The following is a 19,642-nucleotide window of genomic DNA, read 5'->3' on the forward strand; positions in this document are numbered from 1 at the left end:
GTCGATTGAATCAGTTTGGATCAACCAGTATTTTTCACATTAAAAAAAAATTATAAAACATGTATTTGCCACTTGGTAAATAATAAGTATTACTTGGGGTACATGCTCAAATTAACAAATTGATATTTGTTCATTAATAATAAAATTGTACAAATTTCGACATTGCTAATCAAAAACAAAATAGAACAAACACAAAGGTTTGCGTTTAAAATAATTGAAAAAAAAAGTTTCATTTTGGTTGATTGTGAGTTTGGTTGTAAAATGTTGCTTTTAAAATTTTTTTAAAAAAATGTTATTTGAAATTAGCAATGTTGAGGTTGTAGGATTTCGGGTATATAGGGCCAAAAAAAGTTTGCTAATGTAATGTGCACCCTCTAATTAATGGCCAAAAATTGCAATCCGATCAACTGTCAATCTAGATTATATAGCAAGGTTGATGGACCAATTATATGAAATAATAAATTCATTGATGCCACTACATGATTGTTGGCCCCAAAAAAATTCATTGTTTTTAATCTACACTACATGATTAAGTGTAGATAAAATATAAGGTAAACTACGTACGTATTTGGTCTTTATCCTATAAACTATATTTCAATTTGATTCCTAATCTTGAAATTATATTAATTTAGTCCCTAACCTTTTATAGCCTTGTTAATTTAGTCTCTGTTGTTATTTTTTATGAAAATTAATGACGTGTTTAATAGTCAAAATAAAAAATTAGCTTCCGTTTATGTGACAATAGTCAATAAACTTAAATTTTATTTTGGTCGTTTGTCATGTCAACAATTTTCATTGAAAATATAATGACATAAACTAAATTGATACGATATTGAAAAGTTATGAACCAAATTGATACAATTGAAAAGTTATAAACTAAATTAAAATTATTTATCAACTCTATATATATACCTGTTAATTCTAGGCCAGATATCAAAAAACCGGTAAAAAGCAATAATATTGGAGCCATGGGGAAAAGGAAATGAAAAAGAAAAACCAACTCTTAATGCTTAAAACACATTAATTTATATGGAATTTAAAGTTCTAGACTTTAATTTAGACAATGCCCTATACCATGTAGTACTAAAATGACTTTGTCAACCACTTCATGGAAATTAATGTACACGTACTGACCAATTGTTGCAATAAGCGAAAAACAAAGTTCAAGGTCCTTAACTAGACACGTACGTATTACACTAAGATAAAGTCGTACGTTTACATTTATTTGTTTTTTGCATGTGCCTATGCATACTTTTCTTCTTGAAAAGTCTAGGTAATTTAAGATGCAATTTCCTTCTCCTCTTTAATTTAAGGGGCCCTGACCTGAATCGAATGGTTTAGGTTTGTGGGGTTCTATTTCAAAGTCTAGCTAGCTCGACAGATCAATTACGGTCAATTGAGAAGACTGACCAGCTGGTATCTCTTACAACGAATGGAAAATTAATGACTGTACCCAGTTATCATAAATCAAAATCCATTTGTTCAAAGTCACGTAGCCGCGTATATTCTATCTTCTAATCTTTAAGCAATTCTCAACTGGCAGGAAAATGATCTTATTTGTAGCTTTCACCATTGAAATTAAGCAAAATATATATCTGCCTTTTCATACGTGGTTGATTATTGTAATGAAAGTTCTGGCAGTATATTCTTATAGCCCATAAATATATAAGATCCGTTTGTAAGTAAAATATCTTGGCAGTCTGACCTCTAAATTACTTATCAAATAAGTCATCAAAGAAAGCACAATCTAGAGCAGCCTAGACTCTTGACTCTTGAGGGTTAAGAAGTTTCGTTATGGTTTTGCACATTAAATGTCCTCGTCTACGTGCCTGACAAATTTGTGAAATGAAAATGTAAGCTGTAGAATTTTTAGTTCAAGATGTGGTTGCAGTTGGCTACATGAGCTACCCCACTTTACTGTGCAGTGTTTTCTCTACCTCGAAGAGGTGACAGGGCATGGATGTGTTTTGCTTGCCCCATCTTGTTTCTTGCTTTGTCTGTCTCATCAAATGTGTGTGTATATGTTTCTATTTATTAGTTACTTCATTAAGGATGATAAATACCTTCATCGATCCGTTTCAAATCCAACTTGACTGAAGAAGAGATTAATTTTTTTGCCTCGACATCCCTAATTCTACCCTAGCTACTTCATCCTATTATTATTCCTATTGAAACTTGCACCTCATTAAGTCTTTTTTTTATATAGATAGATAGCCTAAATTATAAATTGCAATCCCTAACTTTGATCTATTTTTAATCTAGTCGTTTAAGTTTTATTTTATTTTATATAATTTTAATCCTTTTAACTTCCATTTGTTTTCAATGTAATCTTTTTGTACAATTCATACCATTAACTTCACCAAAATAATGTTGTCTTGGAAAGTTAAAAAGACTATAAAACCAACGGCAAGATTTGATAAAACTAAAAGGAAAATTTAAATTGAAAATAGATTAAAGCTAATGGATCGATACACGAACTCTTGTGGCTGATATCTTGCTAGTAATTGATTGGGCCAAAGTTAAGGAGGACTGACAGAGATAATTTATTTTGATGGACCTTAGGCACACTGGGCCTAGCCCATAGCCTTAATGAATCCATTTGTTTCCCTTAAGAGGATTTTTTTTTTTTTTTTTTTTTTTTGAGAAATAATTACAACAGGCTGCTAATCTTGCAACTCAAACCATTTTTTCCTTAGACCTTGAAACACTTTGTATATGGAGAGGTGTTAATTCAGCTACAAAGCCTTTGGCCTTTAGGATAATTGTTGGTAGTAATAATTATTTACTTATTTTGTAAACGTTGCAGTACTAAAATCACAAAGAGAGAAAAGCCAGGGTATAAATTTCAGCTCTTTTAAAGTTAATGCATTAGTTTATGGTCAAAGATCAAAGTCCCAGTATTGTGAAGGCTTTAAGTCAAGCAAACAATGGTGACAATTGACAAGTATTCATTAATAACTATCAGCAAATAAGTTGACTTGAGATGCTAACATTTATCATATTTGGTTACTTTGATTTATTAGTGCCAAGATGTGTTTTATTAATTGTTTTATTTGAAGAATATCACTTCCACGAACACAACAAATGTACAAAATCTACTCTCTATTAAAAATAGAAATTAGAGAAGACTTTTAGTATCTCCTCAAAAAAAAAAAAAAAAAAAAAGTGAGAATACTTTTAGTACACCCCATTGGGAACCTTTCGATTCAACCTAACATCATACTTGAGCTGCATGTTAGTGTTGAATAGGCCAAAATGTCGCTCAATTTCCTCAGTCTTCAGGTTCTCAGCAAACAAGGAAAACAAATAATTTTCTATAGCCTTTCCAGGCCTTTTTTGAAGTCCCTACTTTCACATGATTAATCAAAATTTTATAATATGTACCTGCATTCTCGATAGTTTCCACAATACTACCAGCAGATGGCCACCCACTTTCTGAGATAACAATTTCCAAACTTCCTCCTTTTGTTTTCTCAAGAGCAGAATACATAGCATCCATCAAGGCATCAAATAGATTTCTATACTCCAATTGGCCATCGGGTACCCCAACTCCTGGTTTAGTAAATAAGGCATAGGGGACTGGTTGGTTGTTGTACTTAACTCTAAAGTAGGAATAAATGTTAGCAAGAAGCTAGCCGTGCTCCATTGCTAACCAAAAAACCAATGATTGTTTCTAAGAATGGCCTTCAATTGTCACTAATAGCACCTGCTGATGGAGGATCAAAAACACCCAACAAATTTGTGCCCACTGCGGTTGAGACCTTTATTTGGTTTTGTAGACCAGCATCTGATGTTTCTTTGTAAATGTTTCGCATTGCCCAATGAACAAACTGAGTTGTTACACTAGTTGGGTTTACTTCATTTCCAACAGCAATGTACTTGAACTTGACATTGGAAGTGGAAGAATACTCTTTTATATTGTTCTGAACCCAATCACCTGCAGCTGAAGAATTGGCAAGGGCTTGAAGTTTTTCATTAAAGACACCAACAATGAGTTCTATAGTCTCTAATGACTTCGTGAATTTCTGTATATGGAGAGTGAATGCGCATCCTTCCAATCTTATATGTTTTGCAGAGACTTGCAGCATCTGACTCAAGTAGTAAATTGTCTGCATTGCCATGTCCTCCATAGCAAACACCTAAGAATTGCACTCCCATATTACATTGCGAACAGATTTAATGAGTTTCGAAGAAAGCGACATAAAATTTATACTGCTAAGTTTGGTAATCCTAAAATGACATTACCAAGTAAAAGTTATATCTATTCCACCTATAGGTTCCAAATAACATAGGAGAGGCCAAAATTGGAAATTAACATTAATTTCCAAACAATATAATTAGTAGGTACTATTACAAAACTTTATTTTTTACTAATATCTCGAGTCTAAGAGACTTGATTTTGGGCCTAAAAAATCGAGTCTTTAAGGGTTGATTTTCATGGTCTGATCCCGTCTGATGTGGCATTTTTTCCACGTGACGTCAACCTGAAAATCGAGTCTTTAAGGGTTGATTTTCATGGTCTAATCCCGTCTGATGTGGCATTTTTTCCACGTGACGTCAACCTGAAAATCGAGTCTCTAAGACTCGATTTATATCTTATATCTGTGAACTTTTTTATTTTCCTTCTTTTTTTTCTGCTTTTCACATCTGTTCTTCGTGTCTCTCTCCTCACTACCTCTCCATCTGCTTCTTTCTTCCTCCACACTGATCTACACAAATCCAGCCGCCACAGACCCAGCGTCACTGACCCACACTGACCCAGGCTGCCGTGCGCCCAAGTCGCGCGACCCAAGCAGCCGTGGATCTGGGCTTGCTCGCCTTGGTTTTTTTTTTTTTTTTTGTGGTGAGTTTTGCTCAGTCATGATCTTCTACAAACCCTATGTTGGTGGGTGGATTTTGATGTGGGATAGGCAAAATGTGGGTTTTGGGGGTTATTGTGTATTTCTGGGAATGGATTGTAAAAGACTTAGACTTTTTTTTTTTTTTGACTTGTAAATCGAGTCTTAGAGACTCGATTTCCAGGTAGATTCCACGTGAAAAAAATGCCACATCAGAGGTGATCAGATCATGAAAATCGAGTTTTTAAGAGTCGATTTATAAGCTCAAAATCGAGTCTTTTAAACTCGAGATGTTGGTAAAAAATATAGTTTTATAACATTGCCTACTAATTATATTGTTTAAAAAATTAATGTTAATTTCAAATTTTGGCCCATAGGATACCTAAATTTGAATCCCATATATATATATGGGATTCGAAATCTATTGGTGTCTATTCTATTGTCTAGTCTTAATTATAAAAAGCAACAGTCATAAAGCGGAGACCATAAATTTCAAATCCTATTATATTTTGAAAAAAAAATTATTCCCTCTGTACTATTGAGCTTAAGCTTGTATTATGGAGACTGGAGCCTCTAGTATGCATGTGTGTGACAAAGAGATTCCTTTTTGCTCTGGGCTATACAACAGCCCAAGAAATAGCAAGATAGCAGCCATAAAAGGTGTTTTCCTCATTGCATTGAATTTATGAAGCCATGGAAGAGAGGAATGGAAATACCAAACATGTCCAGTAGCTATGACAAGTATCATGCATTTTAGGTACTATATATTAGGATTGTATACCTTGTTTTTTAGGTATCATATTTTAGCCATGACAAGTATCATACTTCTTCTTTTTTCTTTCTTTTTTTCTGAGATTTGTAGTTTACTTTATAGAATCAGGTTTCAATGATCAAATACGGTTGCTTTAATTTGACCAGAAGGTTGACCAAATGGTATGTCAAGTCAAATGAAGTCTGCCCAACAAATTATGGATCCACGACCCTTAACTGCATTAGATGTCAATGATCTGTTTCAGATGAAAAGACATAAGAGCTGTCAGTTTCTTTATCAAACACAATGGAGGTGATGTCTAAGGAATTAACATGATCGTCACATGATAAAAGTCCCTGGGAAGCAGACTTCTACTGAGGATGGTCTTGATCTGTCCTCTCAAAGTTGGGGACCTCCCTAAAAGTCCCAAGTTGGATAAAGCCAAAGGTGAAGAACAAGTTCCTGAAGTTTTATTATGTTTAGGATCTAGTTGAATGTTATTTTATTCAAATACAAAACTATTAATAAATTCTATGTCATTTAAATATGACAAGAATGACATAATTATACCACTCTAAATTTGGATGGATTGAAAAAAAAAAAAGATTAGGTGGTACGTATGAGTAATTATCAAACTCTTGTGTGTGTGTGTGTATTCAGTGTGTGAAATTGCAGTCTTGTAACATTCACATCACACGTATGATGTATGTGGCTGGACACATGAGAGTGTGGGCATTAACGAAAAGAATGCATTAACAAAAAGAAAACAAGCACAAAGGGGCAATAACATTCAACATCCAAAATGCCAATATTGTTTTGGACATGGGTATGTAGTATTGTTCACTCTCGTTGCCTTAGAGCTAAGGTCAAGCACTGCTTTAGGTCCAACAATACTACCTGACTCATGTTACTGGTAGGACTCATGGTTGAAGTGTCAGATACAAAAGCAATTGTTATTCATGTGTAGAAATGGAAAAGATAGACCATGACCCCTCCCAAGTATAAAACTAAACAGACGATATGCCTCTGTTTGGATACTAATGAAAAATGAAAATTATTTCACTATTCAGCTTATTTTTTCTATTATTCATGAGCCTTACTGTACTATTTCAGCTAACTTTTACCTTTGTCTACAGTACTTTTAGTAATAAGTTTTCAATTTTAGCAAAATAAGCGGTATCTAAACAGATCATATAAAAACGAAAACAGAGAGTGTCTTGTGTGTATATTCCCACAGCTGTGTGTCTTCATCAAAATGAGGTCACTCACGTACATTCAACTCCGCTCCTCTCACCAATAAAAGGCCAGTTTGTGTGATAGCTGTTTATGTGCAGGAACTTTTTAATCCTTCTACGTACGTACTGTTCCCCCTACGCACAAAATATGTAATGATATTGTTTGGGCTTCACTCCAATTGAAAATGGACTCTCGGTGACAGTAAATTACAATTTAATCCCTCTCTCTCTCTCACTCTCAACCCTTATTTTCGTATTTAAATAAGCTGTAATAAATACTATGTTATATTTATTACTCTTTAACCCTTACACTACACCAAAAAAAAGTCTATTATGTCAAGTGTTAATACAAAAAATAAGTATAGTAGTATTAGACAAAATATTGCATCTACAAGTTAAAATTGTTGCAATAGTAACTTTTTTTTTTAAGAAACAAGTTGCTATAGTAACTAAAAAGTGTTAAAATATTGCATCAACAATAATAAGTTACAATAACTTATAACTTTTAGTTACAATAGAAGTTTTAATAAATTAGGAAAAATTATTGCAAAAACTTAAAATGAAGGAATTTTTGCAATAAATTGACACCAATTATTTCTACAATCTATTGCAATGAAAATGTCGATCTAATAGCTTATTGCAACGAAGTTATCATTACAATAATTTAATATTAATTCTTTTATAATCTATTGTGATGACAAACACGAAACTGCAACAAATATATTGTTACAATAACCTGGTATCAATTATTTCATAATCTATTGCAATGACAAAATGAAGTAATTATCTATTACAATAAAGATATCATTGCAATAATTTAATCCGACTTATTTTGGTCAATTATTTGCAATTTATTGCAATAAATTTTGTGAAGTAATAGCCTATAGCTACAAGATATTTGAAATTGTAAATTGTTTATTGCAACAATATATATATATATATATATATATATATATATATATCATTGTATTAAAGTTATCATTAAAATATTTGGAGTTTATTGGAACAAAATTTGTTGTTGTACAAACTTATTATCTCAAATTTTATTGCAACATCTTACTTCAACTATTGCAATGACTTTAATGTTATTGCAACGATTTTTTTCGTTGCAATAAATATTTTTTCTTGTAGTGTACAGTCGGATTATTTGAGGGTTGCCATAGCCATAGGAAGAGGTGCTCAGTCTGAGTCTGAGACTTGTGTTTTTATAATAAAGTATCATCTTTTTTTTTTCAAAATAAAGAGGGGAAAAGCGTCTAAAAGTGTCAAACTTGCTAAGAAAGTTCCCTCACAAAACCGAACCTTCTGTTTAGTCCACACTCTTTTGCAAAACCAAAACTGCCACTCCCTCGCAAAACCAAAGTCTATTCAGTCCCTTCACTCCGCACAAAAGCATGAGTAAGAGCTACAAGAACTACAGGAAGATAGGGAGAGATACATGTGAAGAAGAAGACAATAGAAAGAGTGACAAGGAGGTGAAGATGAAGTAGTGAGGGAAGAGAGGAAGAAGATGATAAGATGGAAAGAGAGAAGAAAGCCAGAGAGGAAGAAGATGATAAGAAGGAGAGTGGGAAGAGATCAAGAGGAGGAGTGAGAGACGAGTCTGAGAAACAAGGAGGAGGAGAGAGAAAGTTTGTGAGTGGGAGGATGTCAAGTCTAGGCCATATGATGTTAGGTCCAAGTTGAAGGATGTCAAGTCGAGGCTAAAGGATATCAGGTCCAAGCCAGAGGATGTCAAGTCCAAGCCAGAGGATGTAAGGTCTAGGCTAGAGCTAGTCAAGGATGAGTAGGTATGCAATCCGGTGAATGGCCATAAATTGGAGGTGAACGACCATAAATGGTGGCGTTAAAGTCATTGGCGATAGCTGCTAATGGCACCGGTGGAGTGATGCTAGTGTTGGTTGGTGGTGGCAATAGGGATGTGTTGGGTTATGTATTTATTTTAGGTAAGAATATAAGAATAAACATAAAATTAGGATATGCTTAAATAAGTGTACACATGGCAAGCTTTTATTTGTGGAACACAAAATAGCACAAGAAACAAAACATAGCCAAGCCCAAGAAAAGAATAAAAGATCCAAGCTTTGTCTCCAAAAAAAATAAAAAATAAAAAAACCAAAAAAGCCAAGAAATCGTTTCACATGCAATTTGCAACAAAACCCTAACAAAACAAAACCAACAATCGTTGGTCTTAGCCTTAAGTTTATGCCTATGTATCACTATAATAATTTAATCCAACTTATTTTGGTCAATTATTTGCAATCTATTGCAATAAGTTTCGTGAAGTAATAGCATATACCTACAAAGCACCTACTGGTACCCCAACTCCTGGTTTAGTAAATAAGGCATAGGGGACTGGTTGGTTGTTATACTTAACTCTAAAGTAAGGATAAATGTTGGCCAGAAGCGGTGCTCCATTGCTAAACAAAAAACCAATGATTGGTTCTATGAATGGCCTTGCATTGTCACTAAAAGCACCTACTAATGGAGGATCAAAAACACCCAACAAATTTGTCTCCACTGCGGCTGGGACCTTTATTTGGTTTTGTAGACTAGAATCAGTAGTTGCTTTGTAAATGTTTTGCATTGCCCGAAGAACAAACTGAGTTGTTTCACTAGTTGGGTATACTTCATTTCCAATATTGGTACTTGAACTTGACATTGGAGGAATACTCTTTTATATTGCTCTAGACCCAATCACTTGCAGCTGAAGGATTGGCAAGGGCTTGAAGTTTGTCATTAGGGACACCAACAATGAGTTCTATTTTGGAGTCTCTAATGACTTGGCAGAATTTCTGTATATGGAGAGCAAATGTGCATCCTTCCAATCTTATATGTTTTGCAAAGACTTATAGCTTCTGACTCAGGTGGTAAATTGTCTGCATTGCCACACCCTCCATAGCAAATACCTAAGGATTGTGCACCTATATTACATTGTGAACAGATTTAATGAGTTTCAAAGAAAGTGACATAAAATTTATATTGCTAAGTTCGGTAATCCTAAAATGACATTACTAAGTATAAGTTAAATCTATTCCACCTATGGGTTCCAGATAACATTGGAGACCTAAATTCAAATCTCATGTATAAATATGGGATTCGAAATCTATTAGTGTCTGTTTTATATTGTCTAGTATTGATGATAAAGAGCAATGATCATAAAGCGGAGACCATAAATTTCAAATCCTATCATATCTTGGAAAAAAAAAAATCTATTCCATCTGTACTATTGAGCTTAAGCTTGTATTATGGAGACTAGAGCCTCTAGTATGCATGTGTGTGACAAAGAGATACCTATTTGCTCTGGGCTATACAACAGCCCAAGAAATAGCAAGATAGCAGCCATAAAATTAAAGGTTTCTTCCTCATTGCATTGAATGAAGCCATGGAAGAGAGGAAAGGAAATTCCAAACATATCCAATAGCTATGACAAGTATCCACCCTCTCCTTGAATGGCTTAATGAAACATAGGTTAAAATTTTCTCTCTTATTCTTTTTAGTTTCAAAAATTATATATCTTGCTTCGTTTCAGTCGCTAATGTTACGGTTGATGTAGGACGACAAATGTCATTCATATCAAGTACTTTCAAATGTGTAGCACTGCCACGGGGCTTTAAAATTATAGATTCAATACAAATGTTATGTTGAATTTTTTTTTTCTTTATTTTGGACTAGCGAAATATTTTACTGTAATAAACAGGGAGAGAGAATATATATATATATATATATATATATATATATATATATATGTATGTATGTATGTATATACCTGTTATTTGTAGGCCAGATATCAAAAAAACCAATAAGGAGCAATAATATTGGAGCCATGGGAAAAAGGAAATGAAAAACCAACTTTTGGGGTGCGTTTGTTTCCAGCGGCTGCATTTGCATTTTTTTTTTTGGCTGGGCTGCATTTGCATTTGTTTTCCTTGCATTTTTTTTTGGCTAGTCCATGGCACTGTTTATGGACCAGCCAAGTGCTAAAAACGGGTGAACAATAATTTGTAGTAATAAAAAATATTTTACTACAATGTTTTCAGTTATAAGTTTTCAATTTTCAACAAAATAAGCGGTATTCAAACGCATATTTAATACTTAACACAAATATCTCTACAATTACCATTAATAACCAACCCCTTCACTAATTTATAGACTACTACATGCCTTGAGAATTTAAAGTTTTAGTCTAAACTTGTAGACAATGTCCTGTACCATGCATAATCCAAGCAACATAATATTTTACACAATTTTTTTCACAATTTACCTCATAGTGAGTTGTGACTGCTGGAAATGAGAATCCACTATTTTTTCTTCATTGCCTATATCTCACCACGTGATAAATTATTGTGTCAAATGTTGTGATATTAGCTGGTACTAAAATGACTCCGTCTATCACTCCAAGGAAATCAATGTATACGTACTGACCAACTGTTGTTTGCATGTGCCTGTACTTTTCTTCTTGAAAAGTCTAGGTAATTTAAGATGCAATTTCTCTTTATCGTCTAGTCTAGCTAGCTAGGTCTAAGTATCTCTTACAACGATCCAGTTGTCATAAATCATAATCCATTTGTGGTCACGTATAGAGTCGCGTATATATATCTTAATCTTTAGACTTTAAGCAATACTCAACTAGGAATAATGACTTATTTGAGAAGTCAGGCTTGGCAGGAAAATGATCTAAACCTACCAAATAAGTCGGCAAAAAAATTACAATCAAGGGCAGCCTAGACTTTAGATGGTTAAGAAGTTTCGTTATGCATTGTACATTAAATTTGTGAAATGAAAATGTGAACTGTAGAAATTTTAGATCAAGATGTGGTTACAGTTGGCTACATGGGCCACTCATAGAAGAAGAGAGGAAATTGGAAGGAGGGGAAGAATCTGACTGCAACGCTGGAAGTTAGAAATACTTAAAGAAGTGTTTGGTAAAGTAGTTTGAGATTGAATTTTTATAGTTTTTTGAAATTTGTAGGGGTAAAAAAATGTATAGAAATGTGTGTAAAGTTGTATAAAATGTAAAAATATGAGTTTGAGATTGCTTACCAAATGGGCCCTTAAAATTCTGCGTATAAATCACTTTGTTATGCACAGGTTTTCTCTGCCTCAAAGAGGTGACTGATGTGTCTTGCCTTATATGTGTGTGTGTTTTTATTCAATAGTCACTTCATTAAGGATATAAAACACTTCCAACTGCCCCAAATCTAACTTGACTCCAGAGAGTTTCTATTTCCGCCTGAAGTGGGGATGGTAGGAGGTCCAACATACCTAATTCGACCCTAATTTTCTTATTTTTTTGGTAAACGAAAAATGGGGTAACTAGGCTACCTCAGCCCTCAGGGCAGGGCGCACAAGTGTGATGCCCACCAACAATTGATTATGGGGGAGATTTGAACCCAAGCCTGACAAGCAGGACCCAAACGGCCGTATTTTGTTCTATTGTTATCCATACTATAGTCTAAAACTTGCACCTCATTCGTTGGATATTTTTTTTATTTTTTACTACAATTAAAATTAATCAATCTAAATCCGACTTTCCCAATTCCACAAGCGTGTTTTACTTTGACAAACCAAAAAAAATAGACCAATCCGTGAGTAATGGCAATTGACGAGTTGGGAAAATCGGATGGTATCTGGTAACAAAGTCATGTGGCATGCCGTGTGCATAAGTTAACGTTGTAGAGACTAGAGAGAGGTATTTAATTGTAATAATTTTATTAATTTTTAATGAATATTAGAAAGGAATACTTTTTTTTCTTTCAAAAAAAAAGAAAAAGAAAGAAGACTCGCAGATTGGTCTATTTTTTTGGTTTGTCTTTGTGAAACACGCTTGTGGACAGAGATCACAAGCTGACTTGACTAAGCCATGATTCCATAATGAGTACTATTTATATTCCACAACCCAATATCCTCCCAACTTAATTTTTACAAGCATCCAATTCCCACAAAGAAGGAAGAAACAAAAGAATGGCAAAACTCAGCCTACAATTTTGCCAGATGGCTTGCTGAAATGGAAGTTGGAAGTATAATTTTGTCAGATAACAATCTCACAGGTTCTCTCCCTCCTTTTCTTTTCAACTCTACATATTTATATATTCTTTCCCTGTCTCGGAACAACTTTTATGGACAACTACCAAGCAACATTGGTAATGCCACCAATCTTTTGTCTCTTGTGCTGAATGACAACAATTTTTCAGGGAAGATTCCTGAATCCATTTCCAATCTTAACACCCTCACGTTGTTGGACTTGTCCAAAAACAAATTTTCTGGCAATAGTTTACCAGATTTTAGCTCTATTTTGTGGTCCCAAATCATTGATTTATCTTCAAATGAACTCTCAGGTGAAATTTCGACAAACTTTTCCGTAATGACTAAAGTTCTCTCATTAGGAAAAAATAAGTTTTCTGGCATCATGTCCACAAACCTATATAATATGCCCTTCCTTGAATGCCTAGACATCCATGACAATAAAATCATAGGTGAATTACCAGATTCTATCTGCCAAATCTCCACCCTTCGAATACTAAATTTAAGGAACAATTCTTTTCAAGGTTCAATCCATGATTGTATTTCCAATCTTACTAGCCTCCAAATTCTTGATCTTTCAAGCAACCATCTTGTTGGAAAAATCCCTGCCAAGTTCGGAAATTTAACTGGTATGATTAAAACATCTAACGAGCCGATAGGTCATTTTTTTAATATTAATTTTCCCAAGATTAATGATCTGATCCTCAATTGGAAGAAGTCAACGCAAGGTCTATCTTGGAAAAATCTCGGGATCTACTCTTTCTTAGACTTGTCAATGAACCAACTTTCAGGTGAAATTCCGACTACATTAGGTAGTTTGAAGGCTCTAAAGGCTTTCAACGTCTCACATAACAACTTTAATGGGAGCATACCAGCAAGTCTTGGCGGTTTGATGAATCTAGAGAGTTTGGACTTGTCACACAACAATTTATCAAGCTCAATTCCACCATCACTAGCAAAGTTGCAACAATTAACTATTTTGGATGTCAGTAACAACAAGTTGGCTGGTAGAATTCCGCGTGGTAGCCAAATGGATACAATAAATGATCCAAATTTTTACGCCAACAATAGTGGGTTGTGTGGAATGCAAATTCGAGTGCCATGTCCGGAAGACTTTTCACCAACAAAACCACCAAAGGTTGAGAGTGAGGAAAGATGGTTCTCATGGGAAGGAGTGGGGATTGGATATGCAGTTAGCTTCATCATAACAGTGGGAGTCCTATATCTTGCTAAGTATTTTGTCCCTGCAAAACCTCCAAATTACCGTCGTCAACAAAGAAGGCGAAGAATATAAATTATGCATGTCGGCTATGGTCAAAGATCTAAATCCCAGCATTGTAAAGGCTTTCAGTCAAACAAATAAGAATGACAAGTGGACCAGTGGTCTATAAGTATCAGCAGGTAATTTGGCTTGAGGGGCGACCATTTATCATGTTTGGGGGGATAAACATTAAAAGGTTCACAATGGTAAAGTGAGAAGTAACGTGGAGTTGCTGAAAGCTATTGCTTATGATGTAAGAGTTGTTTGTTTCGGTTGTAGTTTAGTAGCCAGTGAGGCCTATCTCTTATTTTCTTTTTTATTAAGTTGAAGTGTTGTTTTGTTTTTCTTTTTTCTTTTTTTTTACGTTGCTGCCACTTGTTTTGTTGCCTGTTTGTGCATAACTACTGTGAGTTTGAATAAAATCTTGCTTGTTTATCCAAAAGAATCTTTATCATTGAATTGTAATGTAACACCCCAAACCTTTTAAGCAATTTTACATGTGAATAATTTCCATGATATTCCTAAAGAGATAGGGAATATGACAGAGTTGCGGCGTCTTGAATTTTTGGACTTGAGTGAGAACCAACTAGAAGGAATGTTCCCACAATGGCTTGCTGAAATGGAAGTTGGATATATAATTTTGTCAGATAACAACCTCACAGGTTCTCTCCCTCCTTTTCTTTTCAACTCTATAAATTTAAATATTCTTTCCCTGTCTCGGAACAACTTTTATGGACAACATCCAAGCAACATTGGTAATGCCACCTATCTTATGTCTCTTATGCTGAATGACAACAATTTTTCAGGGAAGATTCCTGAATCCATTTCCAATCTTCGCACCCTCACGTTATTGGACTTGTCCAAAAACAAATTTTCTGGCAATAGTTTACCAGATTTCAGCTCTAATATGTAGCCTCAAATCATTGATTTATCTTCAAATGAATTCTCAGGTGAAATTTCAACAAACTTTTCCATCACGACTAGAGTTCTCTCATTAGGAAAAAATAAGTTTTCTAGCATCATGTCTACAAACCTAAATAATATGCGCATCCTTGAATGCCTAGACATCCATAACAATAAAATCACAGGTGAATTACCAGATTTTATCTATTTGTGGCGAAGATTATAATTTCTTCTAATTGAAGTGGTCATGACTGAATTTTCTCCAACTTCCTCTCGAAGGATATAGTCAGGGTCTTCAAAATTGTTTACATCTTCGGGTAAGTCAGTGTCAATCCATGAGGACTAGTTTACATCACTATCTATGCCCCACGACAACTCCTCTTTTATTTGCATGCCATTAATCTGCTCAATTAATGTTAGTAGCATCTGATGGTTGAGAACTTCATAGTCTCTGCATGATTTACAAATCACTAAATTAAATTCTGAATCTATAAATGCTTTTTCTTATCAAAATATTATTTTGTTCTTCATTTCAACATACCTGTATGTGCATATGGCATGGATAATCTGAATTGAGGCAAGAAGCGCAAAGAGTGACCTGACCAAATTTATTATCCAAGTGCTTTTTTCGATATTATCATTTGTTGCAAGCCGAAATATCGCAACTTCTATGACAAAAGTAGCAAATAGCCCTGCAAAAATAAAAATTGATTAATGTTATGGTAATATTGGTTTCCAAATAAATTTTTTTTTTTTTTTTTAAAAAAAGGGTGGGAAACTAATAGAACATACCGATATATAGCCAGGGTCTGACTTTGTATGTTTGCTTTGTGCTAGTGAAAATGTAGATGATGAAGATTGATAGACAGTACACAAAGAAGGCTTTAATTAGTCGCGATTCAAGCAGCATGGCATTGTGCAAAGCAAACAGCTTATCTAAAGCAACAAACATGTTTGCTTGCTTTGATTCAAAAGATTCCTAAAATGCAGAGATGGAAATATCATATGTCAAAATAATGAACATTAATCAAAGCAACCACTATATAAATATGATAGTAAGGCTCAGAAGAAAATGATAACCTGAGCTGCCAAAATAGACTTTGAATTTTCCATCAAGTGGTCATGAATTCTTTGAAGCTTCTCTTGCCCCTGAAGAAGCTCTTCCTGTTGCCTGTGGCCATATTCAGCAAACTGTTGTAGAGTACTCCTGTAACTCATAAGTATTAGAAAATTGTTCATTGATATTCTTGTTTTAAATTTAATTTATCATTTAGTTTCCTATTTTACCTGCTATCTTCTAGTGCTTCAGATTGAAATTTAGTTAAATTTTGAAGACCCTCAAGAGCTGTGGATTGTCCATCTATAACTTCTTGTTGCTTATCTAAGGAAATCCCTGTCAAATTCCGAATGTCATCCGCTTTGATTTGCAGATTTTTCATCTTCATAAGCATTACATCCCCAACTTTATTTATCCCCTTCTCTATTTCTATGGCCTCATTTTTTAAATTATCTATTTCTTGGCCCAAACTGCTGTAAGAATCATTAAGCATTGACATTCCATCCACTAAAGTTTTCCTCATTTCCACTTGTCCTTCTTGCAGCTCTGATTGAGAAGCTGCAAGCTTCTTTGATTGCTCATATAAACCTTCTGAATGCTTGAGAACAACATCTATATGATCTCCTACATTCTTAGTTGTTCGAGCTACTAATTGAATTCAAGTATCAATGGAATTCAAAGAATCATAAATTTCACTTGAGTTCTGCAATAGAGATTCTGTTTTGCCTTCTATTATTTTTAATTTGTCTTGAGCTAGTAGGGCTGAAATTTTCAGTTCATTTACCAATCTCTCTGTTTGTTGCCTGAATGCTTGGGCCCTGAAAATACAACCAAAAAAAAAAGCAACTATGTTTAGGTTCTTTAGAAAAGGAAAAGAGATTATTCAAATCATGTGAAGAAATAATACGTAACTGCAACTGATGGCAGATGGAGTTGGTTTCAAGATAGAATTCAAGGTAAACCTTATGAGCATGTTCGTTTAAGCCCTTTAAGCATTTAGCCATGGCAGATTTTGGGTCACAAGGAGGAAAAGGCAGCCTGCCAGATTCCTTTTGAAAGCAATCACTAAGATGCCAAGCAAATCTAGACCGCTTCTCATCCCCGGCAAATATATCTGAGCATCTGGCAAAGAGATTCCGGTAAGCATTTTGCCAGCAAGAGTTTGTACCAGCCAATTTCATTCTGGCCCTTTCTACTAGCCTGGCTCCCTTCTGATCATTAAAAACTTCCATGGAGAATTTTGCAGGGCCAGAATTATCCGTTGTATCGAAAGCTTTCTCATCAAATTGAGTCTCTTCAGACGAGGAAAACCAACCCCATGACATGCACTTTGTGGAGCATGAGATTAAAATCAACAAAAGAAGAAGATGATGATGATGACCCATTTGAGTTTTACACTGAAACTGTTTAAATATTGTCTAGGTTCATCTCCAAAATTGTAAAACCTGCATTACACAATTCAAATTATATAAATTTAGGCTTCCACCACTTGAAGTGAATCCACACACAAATACATTGATATCAATGATATGTCCTCAATCCTAAGTATATTTATATTAGAAGTTAGAAGTAAGAGACTAAGAAGACTTGGAGGGCAAGGAAAGAAAGCAAAAGAAAGTATAAACAAAAAAGGCAGGTTGAAAAACAAACTATTTGAAAAATTATATATGTTGAAGAGCAACAAAAGGACCTTATTATATCAAAGAACCCTATAAACTATCAAATAAAACTTACTATTCACTAAACAGCATCAAAGAAAAAAGAACCAAAAGAAAAAAAAACTATACAAAAATCTTTCTTGAACTGAACTAGCAAGCAAATAACAACAAAAAAATTATTACTTTTGAATATAGAACCAGGCTTAACAAAGATGAAAACCAGAAGCAACCGACTTTTCTTTTAAGTCTTGTCTTATGGCAGCAAAGTATGGAACAGAAAATAGTGATAAATAATTGTATTTATACCTAGGTTTTTTTTATTTCCTACTTGGACTAGAAAAAGCATTCCAAAAATAACCAATACCCAAAATAAGATTGCACTGCAGAAACGAAGATGGGCTTGGCGGCTTTCAATGATGGTGTCCAATTTGGGTCATCTTCTTCACCCGGATTTGGGCCAAGTAGTCGCCATAATGGGTCCAATTGTTGGGTTTTAAAAGTATAACGTTTAAAATTTAAGAATAAATTAGTAGTGATGTGTAATGTGAAAGCCTCAACAAAATCAAATGACTATTTTTTTTTTTAACGGGAAAAATATATCAAATGACTTCTTTTTTCTATATATATATAAAACTATTAAAAAGAGGACTTCGATTTATTATGTAACTAAGATTCTAAGAATAAAAATAAAAGTTTATATGCACAAAAAGTATTTTCTTTTCTAACTTTTATGTAATAGATAAATAAAAGAAATTTTAACTATTAATAATAATAATAAAAGTTTATATACGTGTCCCATTTACATGTTCATGACGCTATAAGGATTGACATTAGTTGTGGTATGGAAACTATGAGATAAGATTATCAAAATATTTCATCCTTATCCTCATTAGTCATCATTTCCATATATATTTATATCATGTATTGTTACATCAATACCAATGGGGGATGGTCATGGGGGATGGGGCTCATGGAGTCATGGAACGAGGTGGCCATGGACCCGCGGAATATAGGAGGAGAGAATCGGAATATAAGAGGCATAGGCATTTATAAGCAAACTAGTTATTGGCCTGTGGGTTGCACAAATTTTTCTTATTTATAAATACTAGTTTATAAACGTTTAAAGTTTTTTTTTTTTTTATGATAAGTATATCCCAAGATATATATTAAGTATTATCTAAAAGTTGAATTTATTGCATTATATATATATATATATATATGTGTGTGTGTGTGTGTGTGTGTGTGTGTGTGTGTGTGTGGGGGGGGAGTGAAAGAACCTAAGTGGGTATTTGGGCCTTGGGCTTTATCAATGGGCGCTAGTTCGTTCTTGACTAAAGGCTTTTAGGGCTTTGAGTTGGCTCACAAGCCGGGGGCCTAAGGATTCATCCGAGGAAGAGTCACTCCTCGGACAGACCAATGATTGCTTGGAGATTCATTAGAAAGATCAGGGCAGAGTTCTGGAAAGACTGTAGGTTACAGAGGGAATCCAAATACCCTTTAGACATGGCGGTGTAAGAGAAATATTTTAGGAAAAGGCTTCTGCCTCCACATTAAAGACCCTGCACCTACCTCCCTGGCCGCATTAATGGAGAAGTGACCCCTGAACAGTAGAGTTCAGCCCTCTAGCTAGTATTTAAAGATTTCAAGAAGGTGGTAGAAGGAAATTTTTGGGTGACACGTGGATAAAAGGAGAAGGAAATGAAGTATTTAAGGAAAAAAGGGGGTAGCAGAGAGAGCAGGCTTTTTTTGGGAAAAGAACTTAAGAAGGACTAGAAGCTGTAACCTTGATAAGAAAAAAAGTGAAATAATATACAAAGGGTCCTCGGTCTACATCCGAGGAGGTTCATTTTTCTCTATTTGTCCATTATTTATAAATACTGTAATATTTTAGCATGTTCATCAAGTTCCAAATATC

At 34.3% G+C, this 19,642-nt stretch overlaps 1 protein-coding gene and 3 pseudogenes across 1 annotated transcript; 1 reads left to right on the forward strand and 3 right to left on the reverse strand.

Moving 5' to 3' along the window:
* Positions 1–3,177: 3,177 nt before the first annotated feature.
* Positions 3,178–5,511, reverse strand: LOC142606540 (glucan endo-1,3-beta-glucosidase-like; annotated as a pseudogene).
* Positions 5,512–9,123: 3,612 nt separating this feature from the next.
* LOC142606541 (glucan endo-1,3-beta-glucosidase-like) lies at positions 9,124–10,170 on the reverse strand (annotated as a pseudogene).
* A 2,249-nt stretch (positions 10,171–12,419) lies between these two features.
* On the forward strand, positions 12,420–14,428 carry LOC142606542 (uncharacterized). The gene is made up of 2 exons (XM_075777867.1): positions 12,420–12,450; positions 12,704–14,428. The coding sequence occupies exons 1-2, from the start codon at positions 12,420–12,422 to the stop codon at positions 14,140–14,142; spliced, it is 1,470 nt and encodes a 489-aa protein (XP_075633982.1). The 3' UTR covers positions 14,143–14,428.
* A 788-nt stretch (positions 14,429–15,216) lies between these two features.
* LOC142608039 (protein GAMETE EXPRESSED 1-like) lies at positions 15,217–17,480 on the reverse strand (annotated as a pseudogene).
* Positions 17,481–19,642: the final 2,162 nt, after the last annotated feature.

This window comes from Castanea sativa, chromosome 8 (genome assembly GCF_040712315.1).
Source record: "Castanea sativa cultivar Marrone di Chiusa Pesio chromosome 8, ASM4071231v1".
Classification (NCBI taxonomy): Eukaryota; Viridiplantae; Streptophyta; class Magnoliopsida; order Fagales; family Fagaceae; genus Castanea; species Castanea sativa.

What these genes read in the sequence shown, in the direction of transcription:
- LOC142606542 (XM_075777867.1), top strand. Translation starts at nt 12,420, where the DNA reads ATGGCAATTGACGAGTTGGGAAAATCGGATG. An exon ending in CGAGTTGGGAAAATCGGATG is followed by an intron (nt 12,451 to 12,703) that starts GTATCTGGTAAC and finishes TTCCATAATGAG; the next exon opens with TACTATTTATATTCCACAAC.